Raw genomic sequence first — 22,538 nt, forward strand, 5'->3', positions numbered from 1 at the left:
AGTTCTTAACATTTTTTTTAACATGTGGCCTCTACCTGAGATTAACATCAAAAGTCACGCCAAGATATTTGGTACAGATATTTCCGTATGGTACATATATACGTTTCTAAAGTTTGTTGTGTCCTTCACCACGATTTTCTCGTCACGTTATTATTATAACTGATAAAGTGTTCATAGTTCGTAATCATTCGTTTCAAGAAAGGTCCGATTTCTTTCGCTTCAACGAATCACAAGTGGAAACTTGGTTTATCATATCTTGTACTAATTACTCGTAAAATAATACATTATTAAAATAAATAATAAAAACATATCGGGAGTGTGAATCAAAACGTCGCAATGTTTCCACATCAACTCTGAATTTTAGTTCAGTTTGGCTTTGACATATGACAAAATTCTAATCTAAATAAAATAATTGAACAAAAATCTTATCAAATATTATTTATTTGAACATTATAGCGCATTTAAAAACTACACTTAATTATACAGTCACAATAGCTTATAGGTTAGAGTTATAACTTCTTATTATTATTGGTTTCAAGAATTTTGAATACGTTTGACAACCGGACGACTTTGACGAGCTCATTCGTTTACGCGCTCGAAATAATCAGAGAGCATTGTGTCTCTTTTTAACTAGATTAAAATGAGAAAGAAAACATTGTCTGATTCTGAAGCGAATTTATAAATTGCGACAGGCAATACATTAAACATCCTGGTGATGTATGTACAAAAAACTTTGAATAAAGTCTTTAACCTTTTGTCTCATATTAATATTTATTCTATATATAAAATATTAAATTCATTTTTTTCTGTAATAGTTAAACAAAATATGTTAACTTTTACGACATACTGGATATATTAATAAGAGAAAAATCGGCAGTTTTCTTAGTTTCACAATTAAAAAGTTATAATGTTTCGAAGAATTGATATTGTAAATTCTTGATTTATAGTAATCTCATTCTGAATCTTTAATTTAGTTTTCTTATATATGTATTGCTAATAGTTATCACTGACCTTATTTGTAGAACATTTTTCAATTAAGAGGTTTTACATGAAGAAAGAATTTGATGAAGAAATTGACAAATGATAGAATCTTGAGCAAATTTTTGATAGTTTGAAAATAACAGCTTGGTTATTAACTTGATTAATGTTTCTGAAAGTGATAGTGATTGAATAAAACTTTATGAATGTTGGTTTATGATTAAATACTGACAATTACCAAGACAGGGTGATGAAAGAGGAAACAACAAGATCAGTATACAATTAATATACCTTAATTGTTGGAAATTGTTTTATAGAGTATGAAAGGTTTATCAGCATGTGTGTTATTGTTCAGAATATACATGACATTTAGTTAAAATGTATGAGGAAAGAAATAATACTAACTGTTTTGCAGATATGGATAATGCAATGGTTTTATTATAGTTTTATCGAGAAAGATGTATACAAGTGGTAATAGGATAAATATCACAATATCATAATGACTTTACAAGGAAACATTTCATCGAAGGAAACAAAAACTAAGCGTAAAACATGAATATGCTCTCTAGTGAAAGTAAAATACATTAGATGGATTAGGCCTTCGGGGTTACCACTACATAAAAAATCGCGTATAACTCTACCTATACTAGTGTGGAAAAAAGTACAATGTATATATAATAAAATAACTCTAACCTATAAATTATTGTTGCTGTATAATTAACTGTAGTTTAAATTTCTTCGATAATATATGAATTTTTGTTTGATTATTTTATTTAGATTAGAATTTTGTTATATGTCAGAGCCAATATGTACTAACACTCAGAGTTGCTGCGACAACATTGCGACGTTTTGATAGGTCACGTGGGGCACTACTGTTTTAAAAAGACTATAATTAAAATTTTCTCTATAATTAAAAAATCATTACGTTAATGGGTGATATCTTAATTTTCACTAATTTTAGTAAAAAAAATGCCGTCACTATGGGTACCTACTTTTGTCTCGAAAAATATGATCGAAATGTATTGAAAGAATTAGTTGTCAAAACGGCCCCATGTATTGATATTCAGTAAAATTAATTCTTAGAATTTCCATTATGGCTTGTAAGTCGACGTATAAAAACAACTGTAAAAAAAATTTTGTTGTTGAAATTTTAAGTGAAAAAATATAAATAATATATTTTGTTTATTACATACCACTAATCTAAATAAGAATTTTTGAGTTATTAAAAGCCTAGTTGTTTTTTTATTATCGAAAATAATTTCGCAAAAATAACTACCAGCGATGTATTATAGAAATAGATTGAGATCTTATGTCTCATCAAAAACATATTATATAATTTCAAAGCTTTTTATTATCGATATAAGTACAGCTGAAATAATAACTATAACAATTACGCCGCTGTCAGTAAACCTATATTGTTTTATTCGACCGGTGTTTTTCTATGTTTACCATAATTTCGCTGTTTCCTTTTACTATCAGGTCGTTGAATCCTCCACAATATTCATAATGGTCAAGGTAACGATTGTTACCGATTTCGTTCGTCCGCTTTTTTATTTCGTCGATTCTCGATCTAGGAAATCATTTTAATATCGAACAAAAACAAATACAAAAGCACGAATTTCGGCTTCGAGAAAGAACAAAGTCATTAACCTTGAAGGCTTACGGTTTCGAAATGGTCGGTATTGCGTTAACAACCACACTATTTATTTTGATTGGAATATTTCCGGAGTTCGACATCAAAAGGATTTCGTGGATTTTTAAGATTATTTCTTTTTTTTTTAATCGAAGTTATTACTTATAGAAATCGATTAACATAAACTCAATATACACACGTCTATATCCAAGAATTGTAATGTTGTAGGATTTTTAATTGATTTTAGTTCATTGAATGTTACAACAAACTTTAGATCATCAAACAAGCTGATGTTTCTAGGATTTACATATTTGTCGATCAATCAGTTTGAAAGAATAGTTTTTGAAATCGTTAGAATTATATGCCTATAAAATGTAACGTTTACACAATACTGTAACCTAACAGAGAAATGTTTTTCTCCTATAGTAACTCATATTTGTTAACTATGCAAATTGGTAACATTATCATTATGGAAAAAATCTAACATTCCCTATTTTTCTGGTACATTTTTTAATTGTTATCCTCTCCATCCTTGCTTCAAATTTCAATCCCTGTGTCGCTGTAAGTGCTCCTTTGCTAACTGAGCTGTCCCTTTAAAATGTTCCCTTACACTGGTTCAATATTGAGATGTTTTCTTATTTCTTTACTTCTCATCCTGCCCATCTTTCCTACACAACTCAATATCCTGAGGTATCTCTCCTTAATTTGGTGAAGTTGGTCTACAAATTGTTTTGTACTGCTTCATTTTTGTTTTGCTTAATATTTCTTTTTCATTAATAAATTTGCTATTTATAACGGAGTATAATTCATGGTTTCTCCAGTTCTGTATTTCTATGTTCAGTTACACATGTCCATAATACCCCTTGTTCCTTGTTCTATTTTTAGATGTTCAACATGCATATTCATTAGTTCTGGCACCAACATCACCATGGATTTCGTTTTGCTTATATTCATTATTAGTAATAATCGATCAATAGTTTTAATGAATTCAAGTAATTGAAATAGTACCCAATCCTGACATTATATCAACAATATTTTTAAAAACTAGAAGAACATCATTCTCTGAAGGAATAATTCAAGAACAGTAAGCGACAGTGACATAAATGCCTTCGTTACTATAACGAATCGTCATTAATTAAATACCATCCCACGTTGTTATTTATGAATTTCCGTTAATGTTTACTCGAATTTCCAAGCACTGTAATCGTCGACGCACTAACGGATATCAAATCTCATAAAACACGATAATTCTAGGTGTCGAGCTGTAATTAAAACGATCACCGACCATCGAGGAGCGTCTAATCCAAGAGATATCGACGATCCCGACATAGATATCGCTAGCGGCGTCATTCTACCGTATAATAACTCCTTTTAAAAATATTAATATACATAAAAGAGCGCTTTGTTTTCGCATTACTGTGATTCGCCGCACTACATTTTGTTCTACTGGCTGAGCAACGGACTATTGAAATATATCGTGTTTTTTTTTCTTGTTGCAGCCAACATGCAAAAGCGACTACGAAGGGAAAAAAGCGCGAGGAAGACACTACAACAGCAGATCGACCTGGAATTCAAACGCAGGATGCAGCTGGAGGAAGCTCTGAGGTCCGCGGGTGCTGCCGAACAAATAGCTGTGATTAATGGTGAGCCTATAAATTCGGTTTAAAGGTTTTTCTTTAATTTGAGGCTTTATTGTATAAAATTGGTTACATTGACAATTTTATTCAAAGTATTGCTCATAGATATAATTGCTACTTTTCCCCATCTTTCAGGCAATTTACAAGAACGAGAGAACGACGTATATTTTGAGGTTTAAGTAGAATCATTTTATTTGTGATACTTTGTTTTAGTTGGTTCCTTCTGGTATCAAACATCCCTCCATATTTCCAACTATATCAAGTTATGTACCAATATTTAAACCTTGATTTCAGTAACTGAACAAATTTTCTAGGTTTAGGTAAAATATACATTGGATTAAAAACAGGAAAAAGCATGAAAAAAGATGAAAATTTACCTCGTGCTACTATTGCAGATTTCTATAGAACATTCCAAGAATTTCAGACATTACCGAGTGATTTGGTTCCAACGGTTCTTTAGTATCTTTTATATCCACTGTAAATTTATCAACAGTTCAGATACAAATTTAAAGGAAAGGAATTTATGAGGAATCTGGACATTCTTCACCCTAATATGGGGAATTTGACTTGGGTTATTGGGGAATTTGGTGAATTGACAATGAGTAGAAATAGCTTGAATTAAACCAATAAAATTTTCAAAATAAGAAGACTTTTGAGATTCATAAACATTTGAGGACAATTATCTCCTAAATTTCTTCAATCTTAAATAAGAGCAATCAGAGATATGTTATCAAAATCAGCATAAAATTTTCTCATATTAATTTACAATACATGCCAATATATAACTATATATTTAAAAACATATCTGGTATGATTAGCATTCGTTTTAAAATAAGATTCCAAAAAAAGGATAACAGTTTATTTTAACACTAGATTTTAAGCACTAGAGCTCCTTCATGATGATTGATTGATTTCTATTGATGATTTTTATGTTCTCCTTATTTTCAATCATCCAATAATATGATTATTCATATAATAAAAAATAAAGAGTGTAGATTTAAAGACATTTCTTACAAAAATATGGAAAAACCAATTTTCTAACAAATTAAATGTTTGACATGAATTATAACCATCAAACATTACAACATTTTTTTAATATAGGCATTACATTGTTACTAGTACTTTCTGATTAACCTACAATTTGTCTTTACTTTAATTACATCTAGATATATATGTAGGAGCACCAATCGGCCCTAACTTAACCTCTGGTGTAATAATGTTTACGTCTTAACACTACTGTCTTTCTATTAAATGCACCTCACAATATATAGCACCTCGGCGCACCTACAAATATTTTCACGGAACATCCCCGTAAGTGCATTCCGTATGTCCATATAGGTTCCAAAACTTTCTTATATAATAGAAATTTATTATGAACTGATAATTGTGACTTTCTTCCAATTAACCAATACATTTTTCTACATTAAAAAAAAAAAGTAATATTAAGGAAAATATTCAAACACTATCACTGTTGAGTCATTGGAACTATAATTATTATTTTTTAAAAATTATTTTTATATATTATTTAGTCAAAAAGTTTCTAAATAATATTTCAAAAGCATTTTCTATCGTTAGATATTATTTTTTATCGTCCCTATTTGTAAAATGAAAATTATAATGAAAACTTAATATTACTCTATTAACCGACTGGTTCATTAACATGGGTAAAGTTTATAACTAGTTCTTGAAAAAAGCGAAAGAAATACAATCTTGGGAACAGATATTTCCAGTCGCGAAGTTATCAATATCAGCACCTGCCCTTTCTGTCAGTTACAGGCTCATCAACATAAACTTAAACCTACCAATTTTCGCTCGCTCACCCTCGCCCCGGAGGGGACGTCCGTAAGATGTCAAAGCCCCAAGGCCCGATCTTCAATCTTAACTGTTATTAGGGCAGTGGTAATATCGGTTTTGATAAGGGTTTAATATCTCACGGAAAATCGATAGGATACACGGGATTTTCACGGGAAATTCTCTCGATGTTCCAGACAACATTGCTCAATTGCAACAGCCGATGCAGCAGCAGGGGCAGATGCCACCGCAGCAACCCCCCACCCCTCACACACCTCAGACGCCATCCATGATTTTGCCGCCGCCTACCCCAGAACGATTGTCGGACAGGATCAAGCAGGAAGTGGAGGAGATGCCTCAGCAGTACGTGACGCCCAGGGAGATGGCCAGGGAGCAACCGCCTCCTGCCATGGAGAACAAGGGATGGGGTTACTCGGGAATGGATATCATGAGCAGTGGTGCGGCATTTTGGCAGAACTATTCTGGTATGTAAATTATTCATTAATGTGTAATAATACCATATACAACAAAACTTAACAGCCGGTTTGGTGACGCAGTGGTAAAGGCGACAGGACGGTCCTCCTACTGTTGCGATAACCGCGTGTTCGATTCCTGCTGGGGCATGGTTGTAAATTTATGTTTGTGATAGTCCTAGGCCAGAGTGTAAAATCCGACAAGGAAAATAATCCCAGTCACGCCAGTAATCAAGCTGGGTAAGACCGGATGTCTTCTGGGATGATTTCTAAAGTTGGACACTAGCCAGTCGGTAGGCTTAATGCTGAGGACCGTGGTTCAGAGCCCAGGTTAAACCGCTGGTTGATAAAAGGAAACTTTAAAATATATATAAACTAGCGACCCGCCCCGGCTTCGCACGGGTGCAATGCTGATACTAAATTAAATACACTACAGAAAAAATATGAACGTTGTATATAAAAACATAGCGGCCCGCTCCGACTTTGTACGGGTATAAAATATATATGCCTATGTCACTCAATGAAAACATGATTAAAATCGATCCAGTATTTTTGGTTCATTCATTACTGCCCTTGGCCTGCACGCATTAAATTTGGAGTAAAATAATTCCTCTTCCCCTATACTTACTATGAAGATTTCCTGCTATCTTTGGAATATCTAAATTCATACAATTTTTATTACATTACACATTTTTAAACGCAAATTTTAAATTTGTAATATCTTCGAAAATATTTGTTTAATTTACATGCTGTAAGGAACCATATTGATCTATATTAATTGCACACTGTATTTAAGGTACTTAATTCGATAAGGATTAATGCCGTATTGCTTAAAATAGCTTCGTAAATAAGCCATTTTCTCACGTAAAAAGTAAACAATAAAAATGGTTAATGTGGCTTATCCCTAAAAGATAAACATATACCATCGCGGACTTTTCTGTAGACCTTTTTATGGTGTACAATACTGTAGTACATTAATTTGATCTAACTCGTAGGGTTAGGCAGCGTTTTTGCTAATTGCTAAATAAGCCTAAAAAATAGGTTAATTTACGACATCACGTTAGAAACCTTTAAAATTAGCAATGTTGCCTTAGTATATTATGCATGTATTATACATATAAACCTTCCTCTTGAATCACTCTATCTATTAAAAAAAAACCGTATCAAAATCCGTTGCGTAGTTTTAAAGATTTAAGCGCACATAGGGATATAGGGACAGAAAAGGCGACTTTGTTTTATACTATGTAGTGAAGACTTTAGCAGAAATCGAACTTAATATTTTTAGTACTATCCAGTTTATATAAATAATGAACAATACTTGTTTTCAATTTACAATATTAATTTTATTAATTAACGATCCCACAGCCTTTCGTACTTTTTAGGTTCTGGATTTACTTGTTTTTTTTTGATGTTTTACAACATTGGTAAAATATATATAAAAAAATAAGTGTATAAATAAAAATATAAGCTGACAAAACCACTGAACTCACGTCATCTGAAGTGATCAACTCTGAGTTTAGTTCATTTTAGCATTTAGATACGACAAAATTTTGATCTAAATAAAGCAAAAATACTATTTCTAATATAATGTTTTTAACATTATAGTACATCTAATGCATATATTATCGAAGGACTTTATTTTTATATTTAACCCTTTTCCACACCACCTATGAGTTCTAGGAGCGTTTTTTTGTATGTAGTGAAACCCCTGGTTGCCTAATACACCTAATTAACAATTCTATATCCAAGTAATGTATTTTATTTTCATTAAAGAGCATAAATATGTTCATGTATATATTCTTCTTAGTTTGTTGTGGTACTACCTGTATACATCTTTCTTGATAAAACTAGAATTAATCACTTCTCCTGAATGCATTTGCCATATCTGCAAAACAGTTGGTATTTTTTTTCTGCTCACACATTTTAACCAAATGCTTATGCATATTCTGAATACATACATATCTGTGCACATAAATCTTTCACACTCTACAATAATATTTCCTACAGTTATCGTATATTATGTATATGCTGACCTTTAGTTGTTTCTACTTCCATCGCCCTGTCTTAGAAATTGTCAGTATTGAATCATAATCCCATATTCAGGAAGGTTCATTAAATTGTCACATTTCAAAATAGTGTTTCATCATTTGTCAATTTCTTCTTCAATATGTCTCATCGAATTCATCCATACCGAAGGTATTATTAGTCATTCCTGTTTCCTGCATGAAGAAGTCCCCAAAAGGAAACAGGAAATTTTGCTAGCTACTAAATACCTATTGTATCAATTTATATTTTATTAACATAATGGTGTTCAATAGTAAGTTAAGTTGTATCGCATAGATATAACATATTATTCGAATTTTCTGTTACAATAGCAATTGCACTTCTATAGACACAAGTGTTTTGACAGATCTGATGACGATATCAGTCAGATGGCATCCAATACAATGTCATTTATTGCACAATAGTTCGCTTCACTGTTGGATCGTGAGCACATTCGGGTCCCCTTAAAAGAGCCACTTGTAAAATTTGATTGAGAGATTGGATTAACATTTGAGATGATTTACAACTAGTAGTGGTAACAGCGCTTCTGGTCGGTGATAAATTTGTCCTTGTTTCAATAATTTTTAAGATTTCGTTAACTGATTTCTGATAAAAATTTGAATGTTACCAAAAATTTTTATTGCATAACACCCTGAAAATGGACATCAATTGATCTTATACAATATACGTTTCGTCAAAGCACATCATTTGGACCAAGAAGTGGTTAGAATCATTTTCAGTCCCAGAAAATAATGAGCTTAATAGATCTGATGGTGGGATCAATTGCCGAAATTTTACTCTTTATTTTTTATGTTTATTTCTTCAATTATAACTGATTTTTATTATAGAAGCACTTTGTGGAATCTGAAATTTTTAAAGTATTGAATGTTTAGGGGCGAGAAATTATTTTCAATGTTTAATTCATTATATATTCTAATAAAGGTTGCATAATAGTGATCGGTAGTTTTAATCAGTATTCAACAATTTTCGTCACAAATTATCTCTCTAAACACTCATAAAATTTAAAATGCTGAAGCTTTGTGCCAGGGACAGCGCTACCTTGTATGGGAAGATATAATTGTTGTTCGTATTATTTTTTCGCAATTATTAAATGAAACAGCTATGGTTACATGATGTGACCGTTAAATATGGAAAATACAAACAGATACAAGGGATGGCATCGGCGTTATCTAAAAACGAGGCTTGGGCAGTCAATGGTGGCACGTCTAAACTGAACGCTGCTCTTTTTTTTCTTATTCCTGAATGACCAGCTAGAACCAAATGGTCTTTTGCTGATGTTGCTTCGGGTTCGGGATAGAAAAGTATTTTGCGAGTGACAGAAACCCTGGGTTACGGCTGCGATTGTCGTAGTTGGTTATCTACCGGGGTTTGTTGATGGGTAGAGATTTATCAAGTTGTTATCGTGTTTTAAGGCGCCTAGGGAAAACCTTACGGGATACTACTTCTGTGCGGACTTTTTTGGACTGGAACACTTGGAGTAGTTCAAGTTGCCTCTCAGAGACATACCTGTACCATATCTGTGGTCCGTAGAGGCAGACTAGCATCTTATAAAGAGTCGCTTTCGGAGGAATTGGCAGTTTATTTTTCCTGCAGAGGGTGGGAAAAATAGACAGTATACGCCATTGTCTTTGCAGATAGCGTGCTCTATTTGGGCTCACCATTGGAATCTGCAGTCGAACCGGAGACCGAGATATGATACTTTCTGGAGCCAGGGGATAGGAATTTTATCGATTTGGAAGCGATAAGGGTGAAATTCCTTCTTGCGGTGTAACAGAATGGCTTGAGTTTTGCACGGGTTGATCTGTAGCCGCCAGAGTTTGTACCACGCAATCGCCTGGTTCAGTGGGGCCTGAAGTCTGTCGCGGATGGTGTCGGGGCTATAACCAGTGGTAAAGAAAGATGTGTGATTTACATAAAATGCTGCGTGGGAACGTTTTAGAAGTGGGAAATAAGTCATATAAAGGTTGAACATTACTAGTACTAGTGGAACACCTTGCGGGACTCCTGCGGAGATTTGTTTTCGAAAAAGGACTGCGTCACTGATCCTCACTTGAAAGGACCTACTGTCCATGTATGAATCAATCAGGGATATTAGGTCATTCGGTATACCAAACTGTTTTGCTTTGTTAAATCGTTGTGACAAACTTTGGAAACATCTAAAAAGATGGCTCCAGCTTTGCGACCTTTTCTTTATGCCGGGAGAATGGTTGCTGCGACACGAGCAGCTTGATGAAGGCTTCAATGTTTGGCACGGAAACCGAATTGTACGTTCGAGATTTTGTGGTGTGCGTCCGTGAAGCTGTTTAAAGCGTGTAATATCGCTTTTTGGGTAAGTTTGGAACGCTAGTCAATGACTGAATGAGTGAAAGTACCCTAATAATCTCCCAGATAAACGTCTCGTGGTTGCCAGATATTCGTATTCGTGTACTAGTTGGCGCTCCTGACGCCCCGCTGGCTCAACATCTAGAATTATAGTGCTGGGTATTTTGTAGAGTGTTATACCACGATATAAAATTCGACATGCCCCAAAGTCTCCATATTTTCTCAACATATAAACCTTCCCTATGCTTCTTCAAATACTTCCAAACCAAAATTAGCCAATTCGGTTAAGCCCATTCCGATTTCTTGCGAGTTTAACGAGTAGTAATTCATTATTATGTGGCGACCGCCACGACCCTTTAGGCCACCACCAATTCACCATCAACTACAAAGGTTGGCAACGCCGATGGATTGGTACCATGCAGTTCCAGGGTATAAAAGACCATCACGACGACGTCTCGCTCTATTTTCTTTCCTCCGTCCCCTTGAAACAGTACCACTTCCACAGCGCTACCGTACTTCCTTCACCTTAACCTAATATCCTGTCAATCCTCCCATCGACCACATGTATCAATCGCACGTTAAAATAAACAACTTTGATTCAACCAGTGTTTTTAGTTCCCGTGCAAATTCCTTCCAAAAATAGTAGTGAGTGTTCTGACAAATAATCGTAGCGGCAGCCACACATTTCGACCGACTGACCGACCCGACGAACAGTCCTACAATTACATGATTTAAAAGATGAATTTAATTAAGGTTACATATAATCTCCTGTACGTATACCCTGTACATCATCTTAGAACACGACAAACATGCTTGTATTTCGCGTGTCAAACATCAGTGGAGGGACCACGTGTGGTCGTACGATATGGCCTCTCGAATCTGGCCGACTATTTAGAAATTTATTCAAATTATAAGGCTCTTGTAAATAATTTCGCTCGCACATGCAATTGGCCGGGCCGGCAATGGCGCGGCTTTTTGTTTTTAAAATGGCCGACGTCGACCAACAACGAACGTGGAACGCGTGTGTGGACGCGAAATCGCATCAAAAAAAATCTCCTGCGAACCATTTTGTGCGGCGGCTCGTTATTCGAATCGTGTTTGTGCTATTTTCGAATGCGGACAGTCACAATAAAACGACATCCGCCGATAGGACAAAGCCTAGACGGTTCGAGGCAATTACGCCGGGTCGGTACAGCCTGCACGGAGGGGTTTAATCCGCATCGTAATGTTGTTCGTATGGCAAATGGTTTTAGCTCATTTATACCGTCAATCTATGTTTTTTTTGAAGACCTCCGCTGCGTTGTTCATCTAAAAGATCAATTACAGAAGTTTGTACTCTAATTGTGGCATATTCATCAACGAATAGCTTCATCAACAGCACGATTTCGTAGGGAAATATACAAAGTTTCGAGCTTACAAATCAGACCGTCACAGTATCCCAGTGTCCCAGTTTTGGACCTATAGAGAAGGATAAGCAAGATAAGTCTTTGAAAGAAACGGATACTAGTCTTGATTGTGTTATTTTCTCATTGCTGGACGTACCATATGCGAGAAACGAAAACTACTAGAGCTGGGCCGATTCGGTTTATTACTGCTCAGCACTTGCTCTCACTAATCTGACCAATAGTGTTAAGCAATCGAGAGAAAACAGTTCTTTATCACGGTAATCGTGAAAATTCTGAGGGAGTTTTCTTTTCTAGATAATATTGTATGTTTCCTCACTCACATCGAGACAAATCCTCAGACAATCATTTGAGCTTGTCATTTAACACAAGAGTATGATTTTGTAATTTATTCTCAGAATATGGGCACTTTTAAAACGATGAAATGACACTAGCAATACTTTAAATTATTGTCAAATGACAATAAAGTCAAAAACTTTCTAATAAGGATGTGGATTTAAGGTCATATTGTTTCGTCTTGGTGCAGTAATAGGTCAGCTAATAGTGATAAATCAGGTATTACCTCTCCTGATTGGGAATAACTTAAGTTAGCTGGTCTAGGTCGGTTGTATTGAATATAAATGTTATTACTGAAATGTCTTAATGCGTTCTGTTGGTATTATATTTTAAAATTGTTAAAACCGCAGCAGGGGCAGCATCTATAAATTAATAATGTCAACTTTCAATCATTATGATTTGTATCATTTCAGAAAAATGATTATTATGTATTATTCACGACAAACATGCCCAAAAGATAGCAATTTATTCTTATCTGCAACGACTGTCGCATCTTTTGTCGTTTTATTTATTTGATATATAAAATATGTTTACGAAATCGCCAGATGTTGCCATCCCAAATCATTTTAATTGGTAGGTAGAATATTTACACACTATGCAATTGTAACTTATTACCTCGGTGTGGAAAATACGTCTATAAATACTTAGAGAGTTTGGAGAAAGGACAAAGGGTTTGGAGTATATCTTAACTAAACGGAGTGACTGTTCCATCCTCTAACTCAATCAATCCTACCCGAAAATCATCTACTTCCTATAGTTAGGGAAATATTCTTGTCAATAAGCATTATTGAAAATTAATTCTTCAACAAAATTCTAGATATTCTGGCCTGTATTCATTGTTATAATCATCCAAGTCCATCATTTTGCTTGAGCAATTTCTGCCATTCTATTATTTAGAAAATCCGATAAAAAAGCTAAGGATGTTAATAAAATTACACCAAGAATATCACTCTTTGTCCCTCTTAGAGAGTCCTCACATTTATCAGACTTCCATGTTCATTAATCGAAGAATCGAAGAAGACAATTTTTCCTATTAACATTCATCCAAATTAGCAGTGTTCGAAGTTGGAGTTCGAATCAATCCTTTATGTTTTTTTAGATTTTTCTTAATACTTTTTAATAATGAACGAAAATTTGAAACTGCTTTGCAATAAGCTAATTTATTCCCTATTTATTTTTAGTTTTTATTATTATACAATATATTAAATACTATTATTCGTTCTGTCTTTCTATAGTTTAACTAAGAATTCAATAGGTTTCTCAATGTTCCCATATATACATATAGACTCATATATTCACAGTAATGATTCATTTACTCATTTTAATGACTAACTAGTAGGTGTATTAATACAAGCAACTGTTCTTTTGCTTTTGGTAAATTACTACATTAAATTTAGTACTAGATTTCCATTTAGTATTGTACTGTTATTCAACTTTCAACAACAAAATGATTTCGAATAACCGCAAACTGAAATTGAATGAAATATTAGACGCTCTAAAGATATTAACTGACCGTTTACATCATATCATTCACGAATATTTAGGTATGAGAAAGTTCTGTGAAAAGTGTGTGCCGCGTCAGCTCACTTTTGGCCAAAAACAACGACGAGCTGATGATTCGGAGCAGTGTTTAAAGATAATCAAGCGTAATAAACCCGAGTTTTTGTGTCGATATGTGACAATGAATGTAACATGGTTTGATCAATTTACTCTGAAATCCAATCGACTGTCATCCGAGTGGACTGCATACGATGAACTCGCTTCAAAGCATGGGAAAACGCAACAGTCGGCTGTCAAGGTCTGTATTTTGGGATGCGCATGGAATAATTTTCATTGACTACCTTGAAAATTGAAGGACCATAAATAGCGACTATCGCATAGCGTTATTGGACTGTTTGAAGGACGAAATCGCCTAAAAACAGCCGCATTTGAAGAAAAAGGAAATGCTGCTTTACCAAGACAATACACCGTGTCAAAAATCCATGAATAGGGCTTCGAATTGGTTCCTCATCCACCGTATTCTCTAAATCTGACCCCCAGCGACTATTTCCTGTCCTCAGATCTCAAAAGGATACGCGCGGGGAAGAAATTTTGGTCCGATGAAGAGGTGATCAATGTACAAATAACAAATCGTACAGCAAAAATGGTATTGAAAATTTGGAGGGTCACTATAATCAGTGTTTCACCCTTGAATAGGATTATATTGAATAAAAAAACCAATTTTGCCAAAAAATGTGTTTTACTATGGTAGACCGGGGACTTTCTAATTGACCTGTTAGAATAGATTTAAACCCACAGTATTGTGTTGTGCTTTGCCGTTCAGCATTCGTCATAAAATAAGATATTCTTTCGAGTAATATAAAAGCTTTTTGGCTTTTAAACATTTCACGTTTCATAACTTATTATACATATATGTTGCAGTGAACAGAACTTAACGAGAAAACAATAATAAACAAACGGGTCGAACAAAAGGAACAGCGGTCCGGATCGATACACGATCAAAAGATCTCCGAAATTGCCATGGGTCGGGGAATGCAAGATGGCGCTATCAGCGCGTGTCTAATTACTTCATTACGCTACCAGAGGTCGTGCCCGTCCGCTTTTAATTAGTTACGTGATTCGAGAACGAAGAATAACTTATAATAAATATGAGAGCGTTATTGCTTTGTCATAGTCGTCCCATTACAACGGCCGAATGATGTCGATGAAAATATCAATTATTGTTTCTTATGGACGTTGAATGCGGCGCATTTTAATATTAATTTGTTAATAGAAATCGTATGGGAATCGGAGCGGCTGCGGGCGCTCTAACTGTACCGGACGGTCTCGGGTACCTGAACGTACTGGCGGCGAAGAAATGGGCGAAAAAAAAACGGAACAACAACGAAAAGAAATATTTTGATTCGACGGTGTGTCTCGGCGCTGAAGGAGGTTTTAAATAATTACGGTTGGTTTTTTTTTCATGTCGTATGAATATCAGTAGCCGTGGCTGTTATTATAATACATACGGTATTAATAGTGATGGAATAATTTGTGGTGATTGATGGGGGCATTGGGTCCTAAATCGAGTCTCAAATTGGTTCTAACTTCACAAATATTTATATTTTACATCGATATAAGTGTTCTATTCTGTGAGCATTCCACAACCTGTCTGAATCTACATAATATCGCTCCAGACAGTAATCTTCCGTAAGAATTTATAAATTAGAAGTTATTTTAATTACACTGTATGACACAATTTTTATTAACACAATTAAGATTACGTCCCCGGCCTACAAATAGTAAAACACATTTTTTTGGCAAAATTAGTTTTTTTTACTCAATATAATTCCCTTCAAGGGTGATACACTGATTATAGCGACCCCCCAAATTTTCTATACCATTTCTGTAGTACGATTTGATCCCAGCGATGGTTGTTTTTGGTCAATTTCTTGCCAGTGAGCACTCTTTTGAGATCTGAGAACAGGAAATAATCGCTGGGGGTCAGATCTGGAGAATACGGTGGATGAGGAAGCAATTCGAAGCCCAATTCATGGATTATTGCTATTGTTTTCACTTGTGACACGGTGCATTGTCTTGGTGAAGCAGCACTTTCTTTTTCTTCACATACGGACGTTTTTCGGCGATGTCGTCCCTCAAACGGTACAATAACGCTATATAATTGTAGCTGTTGATGGCCCTTCCTTTTTCAAGGTGGTTAATGAAAATTATTCCATACACATCCCAAAATACAGACGCCACAACCTTGCCAGCTGACTGTTGCGTTTTCCCACGCCTTGGAGTGGGTTCATCGTGTGCAATCCACTCGGATGACTGTCGATTGGACTTCAGAGTGAAATGATGGAGCCATGTTTCATCCATTATCACATATCGACACAAAAACTCGGGTTTATTACGCTTGATCATCTTCAAACACTGCTCCGAATCATCAACTCGTCATTGTTTCTAGTCAAAAGTGAGCTCGTGAGGCACCCACTTTGATCAAATCAAATTTCTCATCCCCAAATATTCGTAAATGAAAAAAAAATAAAAATTCAATTTCAATTTACGTTCATTCAAAATCATTTTGTGGATTTTTTAAATGTTTTCGTCGGTAACAACCTCTGTTGGACGTCCACAGCGTTCACCGTCTTCGATGCACATTTCACCACATCTAAACATAGCATAGCAATCCTTGATGGTTGATTTTTCCGAAACCATTAAAAAGTGTCTTGATCACAAAAAATTCCTCGTAGACAATGATCTTTCGCGACATTAATCATAACAAGGCCGATCGATTCGATTGGCGAGGACCGAATTGGTGGGCGGTTTCGGTATCATCTTTAATTAATCGGCCCCGAGAACTGGTCCGTATCAAATCAATATCACAAACAAATATCAAGAGCGAAATTGGATTACTGCCGGCGCGGGTACGTTCAGTCGTTAACTTGGGAACAAACAGGACAGCCAGAGCCCATAAACACATTATGTAAACTAAGAGTAAACTCCTGAAGGAAACTCGAAGGAAATTATGTTGCGGCACAATAAGTTTCCTGGGAAAGCGACGTGCTCGTGCTCAGTGGCGTTACCGAAGTTAAATCCAACAATCTATCGGATAATATTCGTTTTGATTTTTATTGGCGAGCTAACACCTATATATAAAATATTACATTTTTTTAAATGGCCTTTTTTCATGTTGCATTTCCGCAAAATTATTTTGAATGACGCAGATATTTGAAAACTTACAAATAACAACTTTCTACTGTATGAAAGTGTTGTTCCCTTTGACTGTCACTTATTTTGATCAGTGACACAGGGCCTAATCAATTTTCGAATCTTTTCACAAGCCTTTCTTTTCACCTTCTTTAAGTTCTTTTCCAATATCATAACATACATACTATTTTAGCTGCTTGCCATCACCCCTTACCTAATCTATAACTTCATAGGCTTGATATTGTTATAGTAAATCTAGTTTATATTGTCAGTCACAATACATATTTGCCTTCTTATTTGCCTAATGAGCGCCAAAGCCGTGATTTTGACACATCTTAACAGGTCAATTGAAAAATCCCCGGCCTACCATAGTAAAACACATTTTCTTGGCAAATTAGTTTTTTTTATTCAACAAGCTGGGGGCCAGAACTGGAGAATACGGTGGATGGGGAAACAATTCGAAGCCTAATTCATGGACTTTTGTCATCGTTTTCACTAACTTGTGATACGGTGCATTATCTTGGTAAAGCAGCACTTCCTTTTTCTTCAAATGCGGCCGTTTTGTGGCGATTTCCTCGTTCAAACGGTCTAATAACGCTGTGTAATAGTCGCTATTGATGGTCCTTCCTTTTTCAAGATAGTCAATGAAAATTATTCCATGAGGATCCCAAAACTCAGACATCATAACCTTCCCAGCCGACTGTTGAATTTTCCCACGCTTTGGGGCGGGTTCATCGTATGCAATTCACTAGGATGACTGTCGATTGGACTTCTAAGTGAAATGATGGAGCCATATTTCATCCATTGTCACATATCGATGCAAAAGCTCGGGTTTATCACGCTTGATCATCTTCAAACACTGCTACGAATCGTCAACTCGTCGTTGCTTTTGGTCAAAAGTGAGCTCGCGGCACCCACTTTGCACAGAGCTTTCTCATACCCAAATATTAATGAATGATATGATGTCCACGTTCAGTTACTATCTTTAGAGTGTCTTCCATTTCATTCAATTTCAATTTCCGGTCATTTAAAATAATTTTGTAGATCTTTTAATATTTTCTTTGAAGGTTGTTTCCTCTTTTAGGCATCCACTGCGTTCACCGCCCTCACCACGTCTAAACTTAACATACCAATCCTTGGTGGTTAGTTTTCCTGGGGCAGTATCCGGAAACTCGTCATCAAGCCAAGTTTTTGCTTTAACTGTATGTTTTCCCTTCAAAAGCAATATTTTAACAACAGGCGAAATTCCTTTTTACCATTTTTTTGACAATAACAAAAGTTGCTTCACTCAAAATGCTATAATTCACAAACTAATGATCCGACAGCCGTCAAATTTAAACACATGTCTCTTGATGGTAAGAGCTAACTAAAAAAATATGGATTTAATTCTAGTAGCGCCATCTATGTGTCAGGCCGCGGAATTTTCAATACCTTTTACCTCCTTTTGGATCTTTTCCATCGCATATGGGTGTTTTTAAATAGTTGATCTATTAACTTACAAGTTGTCTGAAGACTTCTGATGACTTTGTGCTAAATTTTCGTCCAACAAGTCTTGCAATTGATTTCTTTAGACCTACTGACCGTTTTTTATCAATGACAAATTAAATCAGTCACCAATTAAATAAATTAACAAAATTACTACACTTAATTCACTGCAACAGCAGTGGTAGCCCAAAAACCATGTATATATCAAAGATTTAAATCTGTGAACTAAAGACTTGCAGGTTTGTTGCTTGTAGAAGATATATTTTTGTTTATTGATATAGATTTGTATATTAAATGAATAATTTCTTTCAAGGGACAAATAGCCTTAATTATTTATTATAGCAATCTAGCAAATGAACACCAATTAGTTGTTTGCTTCTATCCAAATTTATTATGAATTTCCAAATTGCCTGAAAGATGGTCAAGAAGTATAGAATCAAATTGCCAGTACTCTGAATCAAAAAATTCAATATTCTTGAAAGTTACCGATAATAACCTTCCGGTACATCCGGTATATTATAATCTTCTCAACTTTTAATACATTCGTCGAATTTATACCTCCAGCTGCTTTAAACAGTTACAATGTTTTCTCCTCACAACATATTTCAGTTTTCTAACAGGTTAATTGAAAAGCCCTCGGCCTGACATAGAGATGGTGCTACTAGAATTAAATACATATGTTTTTTCAGGTAACCTTAACCCTCAAAAGATGCGTGTATAAATTTGACAGCTGTCGGATCATTAGTTTGTGAATTATAGTTTTGAGTGAAGAAACTTTTGTTATTGTGATAAAAATGGATAAAAAGGAATTTTGCGTGTTGATAAAATATTGCTTTTTGAAGGGAAATAATACAGTTGAAGCTTAAAAACTTGGCTTAATGCCGAGTTCAATCGACAATCATCCGAGTGGACTGCACACGATGAATCCGCTCCAAAGCGTGGAATAATTTTCATTGACTATCTTGTAAAAGGAGGGACCCTCAACAGCGACTATTACATAGCGTTATTGGACAATTTAAATGACGAAATCGCTGAAAAACAGCCGTATTTGAAGAAAAAGAAAGTGCTGCTTCACCAATACAATGCACTGTATCGAAAATCCATGAATTGGGCTTCGAATTGTCTCCTCATCCACCGAATTCTCCTGATCTGGCCCCAGCGACTATTTCATGTTCTCAGGTCACAAAAGAATGTTCGCTGGTAAGAAATGTTCGTCGAATGAAGAGGTGATCGACGAAACTGAGGCCTATGTTGAAGCAAAGGACAAATCGTACCACGAAAATGGTATCGAAAAGTTGGAAGGTCGCTATAATCAGTGTATTACCCTTGAAGGGAATTATGTTGAATAAAAAAAACTAATTTTGCCAAAAATATGTGTTTTACTATGGTAGGCCGGGGACTTTTCAATGCTTACGCAATTTAAATTTTACTGCTTTAAGACGCAAGACAAATCAAGTTTCCTGGCTCTGCGTGGCAAAGTTGTGAATGTAATGGGGGATACTTCCTTCACCCTTCCTCGTCTCTGTGCCTCCCAATAACTCTTAAATATTCCGACCGTTTTACAACACTCCGTATAATAATATGATAAATAACCGGCAGATCCCGCAACCGAAATATTTACTTGAAAAAACAATCGCGGCATCTCGCCAACGCCCGAGGCCCGAGACCGAAAACGAAAAAATAACAATCCCGCCGTTCTAATTCCCAATCGGATCCCCCCGACCGGTCCATAAAACAAACCGATCCCCTGTTTCTCCATCCGTGCAGATTTCCATCTCCGGGAGAGCGAAACAAATCGGCACTGTAAGGCATCGGGCGTCCAAACAGACGGAAAATTCACCGCGGACCCTCTCCGCGTTCTGCACAAACGGTTTGAGTCAACCAGCCAACCGTCGGTGAAACCGCCACCCCCCTTCTGCCCCCATCTCGCCCTCGACACCCCAGGCGGCCGGAGGTGTGAATATTAACTCGTTCGAGAGCGAAATGGTTAAAAATGCGAGTTTGATGGAGTTCGAACGCTATATTTGTTTCCCCGACGCGTTTATTTAAGTTAAATGTCGGTAATGAAGTTGAACCGGTGATGGGATGCGATAATGTTTTTATTTTTCACGTAAAACTGGAAGAAAGAAATAAAATTACATTAATCCATGGCTCAGAAATGTAAAAGTAAATTGAACAATCTTACATCTGCCCTGAGACAAAATTAAACAATTAGAAAACGACACCCTGAGTGAATTTCTGCGTGGAGTTGCTTGCTGCTAGTGCCGTGGAGAGTTAGCAAGATCTATGAGGCAAACCGCCAAAAAATAATCAGGAAAACACTACTAGATCTACAGACGAGAAGAAGTTGTTTCAACACGATACAGTGGAGGACCTTAAATCATTCCCCTACGACATTAGACAGGAAATGATAAAAATTCATTTATCACTCTCACTGACGTTATAAAAGAAATCAAAAATAATATTAATGCAAAGAATGGTACTGGTTTTGACTCCAAGAAAAGCAATAATTAAGATCATCATTCTAATAAATGATTCATTCGGACTACAACATGTACCGCAACTGTGGAAAGTTACTCATTCAATAGCGTCATACCAGTTAATATCACTATTACTAACAATGACTTAGTTATTTGAAAACCTTGTGTTGAAAACGATTAGACCAATCATAGAGAAAATAACTTTAATCTATGGCTCAGAAATATAAAAGAAAATTGAACAATCTTACATCTGCCCTGAGACAAAATTAAGCAATTAGAAAACGACACCCTGCGTGAATTTCTGCGTGGAGTTGCTTGCTGCTAGTGCCGTGGAAAGTTAGCAGGACCTATGATGCAAACCGCCAAAAAATAATCTGGAAAGGAGTACAAGATCTACAAACGAGAAGAAGTTGTCTCAATACGATACAGTGGAGGACGTTAAATCATTCCCCTACGACATTAGGCAGGAAAGGATAAAAATTCCATATATGACTCACACTGACGTTATAAAAGAAATTAAAAACAATATTAACACAAAAAGTGATACTGGTTTTGACTCCAAGAAAAGCAATAATTAAGATCATCATTCTAATAAATGATTCATTCAGACTACAACATGTACCGCAACTGTGGAAGGTTACTCATGTAATAGCGTCATATCAGTTAATATCACTATTGCTAACAATGACTTAGTTATTTGAAAACCTTGTGTTGAAAATGATAAAACCAATCATAGAGAAAATAACTTTAATCCATGGCTCAGAAATATAAAATTTTGTTGAACAATCTTATATCTCCACTGAGACAAAATTAAACAATTAGAAAACGACACCCTGAGTGAATTTCTGCGTGGAGTTGCTTGCTGCTAGTGCCGTGGAGAGTTAGCAGGGCCTATGATGCAAACTGCCAAAAAATAATCAGGAAAGGACTACAAGATCTACAGGCGCGAAGAAGTTGTTTCAATACGATAAAGTGGAGGACGTTAAATCATTCCCCTACGACTTTAGACAGGAAATGGTAAAAATTCTATTTATGACTCACACTGACGTTATAAAAGAAATCAAAGATAATATTAACACAAATATGATACTGGTTTTGACTCCAAGAAAAGCAATAATTAAGATCATCATTCTAATAAATGATTCATTCAGACTACAACATGTACCGCAACTGTGGAAGGTTACTCATGCAAGAGCGTCATACAAATTAATATCACTATTACTAACAGCGACTTAGTTATTTGA

General features: G+C 35.4%; 1 protein-coding gene across 2 annotated transcripts in view; it reads left to right on the plus strand.

The window, feature by feature from the left end:
• The window catches only part of dac (dachshund family transcription factor), a 436,877-nt gene that overhangs the window by 396,393 nt on the left and 17,946 nt on the right, over positions 1–22,538 (plus strand). For both annotated transcript variants that reach the window (XM_076417492.1, XM_076417493.1), the window contains exons 9-10: positions 4,111–4,254; positions 6,237–6,524. In XM_076417492.1, coding sequence (XP_076273607.1) covers positions 4,111–4,254; positions 6,237–6,524 — 432 coding nt within the window. The remainder of the gene's footprint in view (positions 1–4,110; positions 4,255–6,236; positions 6,525–22,538) is intronic.

The sequence above is a fragment of the Rhynchophorus ferrugineus genome, unplaced genomic scaffold (assembly GCF_030347505.1).
Source record: "Rhynchophorus ferrugineus isolate W39M unplaced genomic scaffold, kcgeb_rfMv2 rfM11, whole genome shotgun sequence".
Lineage (NCBI taxonomy): Eukaryota > Metazoa > Arthropoda > Insecta > Coleoptera > Curculionidae > Rhynchophorus > Rhynchophorus ferrugineus.